Genomic DNA, 10,247 nt, shown 5'->3' with positions numbered 1-10,247 from the left:
TCACTTCTATTTTCCATGAATATTTAATAACTTAATTAGCATTTAAAATTATTTTAACTATTGTTATATATCCCATTTTATTTGTTTGGTGTATAATTACATAATACAAACACTTTATTGGTATGTATTTTCAATAGAAATGAGTATTTATTTCAGCCCCACTTACCATCCTATGCCAATTTAAACATTATATCTGTAATACATAACCGATTTACATCTTTTGAATTAAGATTTTCATGTGATCACTGCAGCTTTTCTAATGTCAGAAAATAAACAATCCAACAGTGCCACCGTGTGGACATTCAGTGCGCCGCACAAGCAATTATGAACGATGTTATAATAACTAAAACGCATTCCTCCGCAAATACGGTTACAAATGTTCATGTTTATTGTGTTTTTCCTTATTTATATTCTAAAACACATGAGGAAAACACAACTGAAACACAATAAGTTACACTGTAGTAAAAAGCACTTCAGAGTTTCTTTCCACAGCCGTCATTAGTGTACAAGCCCCTATGAAAATAGCATAGAAAGTGTGCATATACAGTCTTAAGAAGCCTTTAGAATACTTAACATTCCTCTACAGAAGAAATTTCCCTTGGCTGAATAAAAAGACAGAAATGGGAGGTTGACCCTTTACAATTCCCTCCAATTCATATTTCAACAACAACAACAAAACACAACATCGACAACTATAACAAAAAGCTTGGCTAAACCATTTCAACAAAATGCCCATATCTTCATATTCGAGCGAATCAGTCTTTTCACATATATGAACAAGAATATAATATATATATATTTATATTTGTTTTTCAAAAAATAAGAAAAAGACATTAAATATCTTCTTTTTCTCACTTGGCTTTTGAGTTTGAACAGTTTTTGAGTATCGGTGATCACCTACATACAACCACGCATGCAAAATAAACAAACACATGAATACGCTCTTTCTCTCTCTCACACACACACACACGCACACACACACACATACGCACGCTGCATAGAAGACTTGTGTGTTATCAGCAATAATTGGAGCCGTTACTGTTGGCGGTGAATCCCCAGTGTGTCTCTCCTTTAAAAAGAAGACTCTTTGCTGCCATAGAAACGAAGCCAAGTGCTTAAGTGTTTGGCCAGCGGAGAGACTGAAACCCGAGCTGCTTCTACTGTACAACTGCCCTTAAAACTCACCAACCGCTCGCGTTTGTTCTTGTTCTAAAATATAACTTGATTATCTAATACTTTTTTTGTTCAAAGAAGCTGAGAAGGAGATCAAATAAGTCGTCGAGTGGGTGGGAACTCAACACGAGTCCCGCTATTGCTATATTGCACTTACAGTGTGTTTTTCATATATAATCATGCTCTCAGCGAGTGTTTGTCATCTTTAACTTCAACGCAGGTAGCAAAACTAAAAGTCAAATGAGAAAAAGAATTACACCCAAACCCCCCACCCACCCTAACATAATAATTATAATAATAAAACAATACAAAGCTGATAGTGACAGCAATGATACTAACAGCCAATGATTATATCAAGGACAACCATTGTATGTGTATGTATGTATATATATATATATATATATATATATATATATATATATATATATATATATATATAAATAAAAGAACGTTTGTAAAAGTGATTGTCTTGTAAAGATAGAAAGTGTCGAAAACATCGAAGGCATTAGCGAGGTCACCAGTTTATACTAAGGGAATAGTTCATCCCAAAAAAGGAGGAAAATTCTAGAATCATCTAATCGCCTTGGATTAGGGTTTCTCAACCATGCTCCTGGAGGATCACCAACACTGCATGTTTTGGATGTCTCCTTTGTCTGTCACACTCGTTACAGGTCTTTCAGTCTCTGCTTATGAGCTGATGATCTGAATCAGATGTGTTTGGTTAAGGAGACATGAAAAAAATGTGCAAAGCTGGTGGTCCTCCAGGAACGTAGTTGAGAAACACTACCTTAGATCGCTCCAAATGCGTATTTTGAGATTGAGAAAAAATAAGACGTTAAGCAGAATGTTCAAGCTGCTCTTTTCCAACTACAGGGCCTTCAAGCTTTACAATGACAAAAAATAATAATAAAAGAGGTTTATTCTAATTGTTTACCATATTTAAAGCTTTCTGGTGCTCAAATGCATTTGTTTGGCTAAAAAAATTATAATAATAATAAAATAATATATATTTAATATATATATATATAATTATTATTATTATTATTATTATTATTAGTAGTATCAACAAATAATAAATCATAGCTTTTATGTCTGCCTGTACACACATATCTAGATGTAGTAAATTGCAGTGTCTTTGTATGATTGCATACTATACTTTGCTTGTTTAATATTTATCACTTTGTTCTTGTGCATATATTATTTAACTCAACATTTTTCCTCCCATGATTTAGTTTATACCAAAAAATGAGGAAAATTCTAGATTTAATCACCTTAGGCCTTTCCAAACTATTTTTTAGGAGTGGGGAAACAATAAGAAGTTAAGCAGAATGTTCAAGCTGCTCTCTAACTATCAGGCCTTCAAGGTTTAGAAAGACATAAAAAACTTACTTAAAGTTACTTTACTTTCTGATGCTCATATAATGCATTGGTTTGACTAAAAATATTTATATTTTATCATCATCAAGAAATAATAAATCATAGCTTTCATCCCTGTCTGTACACACATATCTAAACGTGGTAAATTGCAGTGTTTTTTGTATGACTACTTACTATTCTATGCTTGTTTAATATTTATTTGATCATTCTTGTGCATATATTATTTAACTCAACCTTTCCCCCCATGATTTAAAATTGATTTTTAACTCAATTAATTTTTATAGTTTATTCCAAAAATAAAAAAATAATTCTAGATTTGATCACCTTACATTAGATCATTCCAAATGCCTATTTTGAGATTGAGAAAAAATAAGACGTTAAGCAGAATGTTCAAGCTGCTCTTTTCCAACTACCGGGCCTACAAGCTTTGGAAAAACAAAAACAAGCAACAATAAAAGTGGTTTATTCTAATTGTTTACCATTTTTAAAGCTTTCTGGTGCTCCAATAATGCATTTATTTGACTTTATACAATTATATTATTATCAACAAATAATAAATCATAGCTTTTATGTCTGCCTGTACACAAATATCGAAATGCAGTACATGGCAGTGTTTTTTGTATGTTTGCATACTATAATATGCTTGTTTAATACTTATCAGTTTGTTCTTGTGCACATATTTTTAACTCAACCTTTTTTTCCACGATTTGCAAATTTGGATGTTTTTTTTAATTAACATTTATACTTAACTGAAGCGTTATTTCTATTTAAGCACTCAATTTTAAGACTTTGTTATTTCAAAAAGAAACCTTTTTACATTTTGGACTGATTATTCATTATGCACGACTGCAACAATGAAATAAAATCCAGTTTTGTTTGGCTGTGTTGCATAAAACATGCACAATGTTTCTTGAAATCTTTAACAAAAAGCTATTAATAAAAGAAAAACCAACCATAATCATCCTCTTTTGATAGTTTCAGTTAAAACACTATGTCAAGATGACTTTGTGGCCTCAAAAGATTTGAAAAACTGCTTAATTATCTGAAGCACTTCTAATGGCGCACATCTCTTTTGAAGATGAAAAGGGTTATATTTGCGATGAATGGCACTGAACAACATGAACGTTCTGCTAATCTGTGTGTTCTACGAAAAAAAAAAAGTAGTAGTAGTCTGGAACGACGTAAGGGTGAGTCATGTCTGAATTTTCCAGTTGGGATGAACTATACCTTTAAGATGCTCAAAAACAGAAAGCCCGTAATTACAGCACTGGAGATCAAGACCAGGCGTACAAGCACAGTTGTGCAAGCGTTTGGCAGTCAGTCACGTGGAAGAAAAAGATATCTTCGTTTCGAAAAAGGAGGAGAAAACACGCACACACACACTTGCTTTTGTGTCCTTCGGCGTCCATTTCACAGCAGTGAACTGTGAGTGAGTTCTGTGCACAGATCAGTGTGTGTCCATGAGTCCAAAAGTGCATTTTACACACACACACACGCGCACACACACACACACACATTCACACTGAGATGGCATGGCTTACACTCCCAATAGCCCTATATCTGAACATGAAGCCCCTGAATGCCTCTACAGCATCGGTCTCTGTCTTTATCCGCCTCATACAGACGTAACACACACACACATTATACGGGAGTGAGCCAGTCCCTGAAACTGTTCTTTTGGGATGGGTCTTGTTGGCTGGTAAGGTAAAAATAAATATGTTTTTTTTTATCTTTTTTGTTTGTCGTGCGCAGGGGGATTGTTAGCTAGCGCCAGTCTTCATCATCTGCATCCTCGTCTTCATCAGAAGAGTCGTCGCTACTGGCTCTCCTGCCTCTGCCCTGATCTGCCATCCCCTTGTTCTGCTGGGCCGCTAACAAGGCGGCTGCTGCCCGCTGCTCGGCTTCCCTCAGCCGAAGCGCCGCCGCTTTCTTCTCCGCCTCGGCGTGACTCTTCATGTGGGCACTGCGGCTTTTCACCTTGTAGAAGATCCTGGAGGGAAAGAAAAAACTAATTGATCATATCTGCAAGTCAGTGGTTTGAATGTAATGTAATGTGTGTATTAATATAGAACATTGTGTATGGCCATACACCCAAAGTGCTTTACAATCATGACAGGGGGTCTCTCCACACCACCACCAGTGTGCAGAATCCACCTGGATGATGCGACGACAGCCACAGGACAACGGCGCCAGTGCGCTCACCACACACCAGAAATAGCCAATAGTGTTTGTTTTCATCACAGCTCTGCCAGTGAGAGTGGTTGAGCTCAAGCGCATCAAATGTGAAGGCGGTAGGGCATGTCAGATACTAGAGTGCATTTAATTGGTCAAGATTTGATGAGAAACTTTTTTTTGAGTTGACGTGAATAAAACAGTTGATTCATTTAGGTGGAAATGACAAACTGCAAGGGTTAGATGTTTATATTAGTTTGATATCTTCTAAATTTTGTCACTGTTTTGGACCACACTTGCTTATAAATATCCTAAAATCAAACAATACTGATACTAACATCTAAAAAATGTTATTTTAATTTGACAGGACCTGGATCAACATGATCCGACTAAAAAGAATCGTTCATTTACGCATGTTTGATTCATGAAGAATTGGTTGAGTCAGATTCGTGAATGCATCTAGATCAGGGGTGTCCAAAGTCGGTCCTGGAGGGCCGGTGTCCTTCTGACTTTAGTTCCAACTTGCTTCAACACACCTGCCTGGAAGTTTCTAGTATACCTAGTAAGAGCTTGATTAGCTGCTTCAGGTGTGTTTGATTAGGGTTGGATCTAAACTCTCCAGGACACCGGCCCTCCAGGACCGAGTGTGGACACTCCTGATCTAGATGCTTTTTGTGAACCGAAGCTAATGTTTATTTGCAGAGATGATTCATTTTTTAATCTGTTCAAGATCAGACATGAACATAAGAACTGGGTCAACAGCATTCATGATCAGATCAGCAAAGCTTTGTCAAATAAATGATTCACTGAAAACATTGCATATCTCAAGCCTGTCTGAATTGCTGTAATGTTCCACAATAATTTGAAGTATTATGGCTTTTACTCACTTTTCTTTACCTATGTTAAGCTGCTTTGACACTATCTACATGGTAAAAAGCATTATAGAAATAAAGATGAATTGAATTTAATAATTAAATAATGATTCATTCACATATCAGATGTGCATATCATTTAAAAAATTGGAATCAGTTGGATTTAGAGAAACAATAACTAGGTCTGACTCAAAAGAATGAGTCACTTGTGAATCAGAGATTCAGAAAGAACCGGAGGAGTTTGATCAACTGGATTTGTGAATCAATAATTCAGACTTGTTAACTGGTTCAACCGATTCATTGCAGAGATTCCACTAAAATAATGATGCATTTACCGATTCAGTCAGATTCATGAAATCATTCAGACTTTGAGCAAAATCAACTGATACCTTTAATCTGATCTTATAGTGATCTGATCAGTGAGTCAATCAGTTCACAAGTGGATTAGCAAAATAATAAATCAAACAAACAAAAAAATTACTGTAAAGATTGATTCAATTCAAGGACTGGACATGCAGATTATCTATTGAGAACAGTATCAAATGGATTTGTGAAACAGTAGGTGTGTCCCAAAGAGCATACTTATGCACTATTCTATGCCATTAGTATAGTATAAATAGTGTAAGTAGTGCCTTCACACAGAAAACTCTAATGATAATAATAATAATAATAATAATAATAATAATAATAATAATAATAATAAGTGCACTTTAAATAGCCGGATGATGCACTTATTAAACCAATAAAATGAAGTGTGGAGTATTGGACACTTCACGTACTCAACTGCTGCTGCTTTGGTCACCTAGCAGAAGGGGCGGAGCTTTCGGGCACTGATGTTGGCTTACTTTATTTATTTTGGACTGTGAAAGCAAAATTGTCCTACGAGAGAGATTATACTGCCTCCTGATGGTGAATGCAGTTATACTCATGGCAGGTATTATTTGGTACTTTAGACATTTATTTCACTAATTTTGCAGCCGCCAAACGTGATCAAGGATTGAATTTCCACTTAGTAAAAAAACATTAGTGTTTCATTTGGAACGACACTACATACTATATTGTTGAGTGTGTAAGTGCATAAGTATATGGTGCATAGTGTATAGTGTGCCATTTAAGACGCAGCTAGTCATTCAGTCATTCAGCAAAGATCTGATTCAAAAGAATGATTGTTTGTTTAAATGAGTGATTCATCTTTCTGAATACCGGATTCAGAGAATTGGAGTAGTACAATTGGTGAATGCATCGTACACACAGATTTAATGATTTAGATCTAAAAGGTTCACTGCAAAGATAAGATGAAAAACGATTTTTTTTCTCCTCAGATCAGACATGAACCAATCATTCAGACAGGTTTTGTTGACTGGATCAACCAATACAAAGATGCAACAAAAACATTTATAATTTATAAATCAGTCATGAAGATCTTTGAGATGATGAGCTGATCATAATGAGAAATAGATCAACATAATTCATGAAATATTAATTCAGACCAGTAAAAAATTAAAAAAATAAATAAACAAACAAACATCCAACTCTGACGATCGAGTAATTCACAAATTGGGCATAAAGATGAGATGAGAAATGGATCAGTTAGAATTGCATAACAATCATATGGATTGGTTTGGTTAACTGAATCAACTGATTCACTCCAAAAATCTGATCCATCTCTGATTTGAATCATATAGACTGCATTAATGATCCAGATAAACAGATCAACCATCGCAAAGATATGAATTTAAGAGTTCACACTTAGCTGATGATCGTTTATATAGCTTGTTTGGCATGCTGTCCCGAGAGAGAGCCCTGAGCTCATAAGATCCTCGAGCACGGGGCTCCCTCCGGGTTGGAAAGGTAAGAGGGGAGTTTGAGCTCAGGTAGATCTCGAGAACTCCCCTGCTGTAGTAGCTGATGAACAGATAGTGATTGCTCTTAAGACATAACTACTTACTAGGAGCATGTCTATGGTGCTGTTTGGATTAGTCAATTAACTTAAGTTGCATGTTTTGGGACGGTGGGAGGAAACCAGGGAACCCGGGGGAAACCAACGTGAGCACAGGGAAAACGTGTAAACTCCGCACAGAAACATCAGTGGCTTGGTAAGGACTAGAACCAGTGACGTTCTTGCTGTGAGGCAACAGTGCTAACCACTGGGCCACCGTGCCACCCATCTAGGAAAGGAGAAGGAGTAGGGGTGGAAGGGGGATTCTTCAAAATGAAAATGGCTGTTTTAATTTAGGGTATTTACAGTGGCTATTTACCAGATCGGTCTGACTCAAACTAATGATTCATACTGTTTTTATTATCTTGATCGACCAATAAGAATGCTTTGTTCGCAATTCAGAGATTCAGATCAAGTTCGGTAATTGAACCTGATAATAAGTTCAGTCTGATTCATAAACACATCATAAAGATCTCTTGATTTTTTGCAAAGTGGACTAAATGACTTGTAGATTGGAGATGAATCATTAGTTCACTAGAGATTAAGAGATTCAGAAACGCCACTGAATAGAATCAGAACGGTCAAAAAAGACTCTTTAATTAAACCATGACAAAAAGACTAATGTTGACCAATGATTCCGTTGAATTCAACACCAGATTGGTCTCATTTGTAAATGCTTCACTCCCATAAACAGCATCTCACAAAGACATCATTTTAATGCCTTGCAGTAACATTGGACAGTGCTTGAAGCAAGAGCACGTGTGTGTGTCTTAAATCTCTCTCTCTTTCACTCACACACACACACACACCATGTAGGAAACGTGGCATTCAACATCTCCATGGACTTGGTTGCTAAGAGACTGTTGATTTAACAAGCTGACTGTTGCCATGGATAAAATCTCCAATCAAAATCAGATGGTGCCTTTTTACTGCTTACTACTAGACTGAACCCTGCTGCATAAACACCTCAGAGCTGTCAAGCTTTATTGATTTCCCTGTAAGACCCTTCCACTATATAAGCAGCTCTCTGTCAGCTCTATGAAACAACCACACAGTGCATGTAATCTGATGATTTGAGCAACATGAAAAGTGTAAGGCAAGCTAGTTTTAGACTGTACTAAATGTACTCTATTTACAAAAGACACCAACTAAGATGTCATTCAGAGTAACAATAGTGTTTATTTATGCACTGGTGTCCTTAAATAGCCATTTATTGTCATTTATATCCAGCTCTGACAAGATACAAATGTAAGGGATTATCAATGGCTTGCCATGCATTAAAGGTTTTTAATGCACGACGTGAAGGTGAAGGACCACACAACGCGCAGCGGAAGTGCATTAAAATCCTTTAACGCACAGCAAGCCATTGATTATCCCACTTATTCCATGCTCATTTGCAAAGATAGGCCCAAATTTAAACTAGTTTTTCTTTTTGCAGTGCAATACGTGTTGAATTTTCACCAGTTTTGACCAAGCGGCAACCTCCCGCTCTCCCTCGAGAAGCAAATACGAAAGTAACTGAAATTGCAATTCATCGAAATTCTGTTAGTCCTGGCTCCATAATAGAGCAAATTCCTATTGAGCCCACTGTTAAAATGGCCAACTTTAGAACAGAAAAAAGGGTGTTTACAGCCTGGTACGAAGAACGATTTTGGTTCATATAGCTAATATTACCCTTCATGACAACTATGAGGGGGAGAATTTTTTTTATAACTCATCCGTTTCGTTTATATTAAGTTATATTAAGTCTGCATGATTAAGGGCGTGGCCACTTGAGTGACAGCTAGGTCTCGCTGGTCGTCGTCACTTCAGCTCAGCTGATTCCGGCTGATAAGCTGCTGAACTCGGCATGTACATCCTATTTTCGTTTTATTTTATGTGGCTTTACACAGTCAGTTGCCTTTTGGAATTAATTCTTACAATTATCAGATAATATGGCATGCTGTGTGCACTTAATTGTGCTAACAAACCATTCATGTGGCCTCCATTTCCCAGGTGAGTGAAATTATATACTTAAATACCATCTCTATAAATGTATTTGTTTTATTTAAGATTATTTACAACTTATTAGGTTCTTTAGACCTGTAATGCACTCCAGAATCTGACATAGACTATATTTTAAGTGTTTGGAAGTAATTTGCATTTTCCTCCTGTAGAAAAACGTCATAAGAACAATGTTTGGTGGCTGAATGTATTACAACATTGTTTTTAAAAGTCTAAACACTTTATTGATATAGTATACAAACAAGCACATGTGGTCAGAACACAAACGAGGTAATGAAGTATTAAGCATTTCTACCATAGAAAAGCCCATCTAAGCAAAATGCTAGCAGGCATCTGTAGCTCCGCTCACGCTCCGCCTCTTTGCCCTATGTTTGGTATCCCCCGGGCGGTGCAAGGACACGCAAACAAAATGGTGACGGTTGGCCACGCCTACTGTTAGTTTCTTTTGGGTTCTTCAGAAACCTATGGGTGACATCACTGATACTACGGCGTGAAGATAAATTTATATATATATAATAAATGTATTATGCTTTTCATGCCCATTAAAAGTAAGTTTGATGCAAACACCACAATTGGATGCCATCTTTGGCCAAAAGCAGCTTATTCATATAAATGTATGCAAGATGTAACATGTTGCACAGATATATCCCAGTAAACTGACCTGCCACACTTCTTGCAGGGGAATTCGCCCTCTTGGTTGGTTTGTCCCT

General features: G+C 36.5%; 1 protein-coding gene across 1 annotated transcript in view; it reads right to left on the bottom strand.

The window, feature by feature from the left end:
• Positions 1-365: 365 nt before the first annotated feature.
• The window catches only part of mideasb (mitotic deacetylase associated SANT domain protein b), a 70,352-nt gene continuing 60,470 nt past the window's right edge, over positions 366-10,247 (bottom strand). The window contains 2 exon segments of the mRNA XM_056477203.1: positions 366-4,540; positions 10,199-10,247. The exon segment at positions 10,199-10,247 is cut by the window's right edge and continues 148 nt beyond it. Of these exon segments, the coding sequence (XP_056333178.1) occupies positions 4,315-4,540; positions 10,199-10,247 (275 nt within the window). The 3' untranslated portion in view covers positions 366-4,314.

This window comes from Danio aesculapii, chromosome 17, assembly GCF_903798145.1.
Source record: "Danio aesculapii chromosome 17, fDanAes4.1, whole genome shotgun sequence".
Classification (NCBI taxonomy): Eukaryota; Metazoa; Chordata; class Actinopteri; order Cypriniformes; family Danionidae; genus Danio; species Danio aesculapii.
Note: the sequence above shows the minus strand (reverse complement) of the source record. Positions and strands in the feature narration are given on the sequence as shown.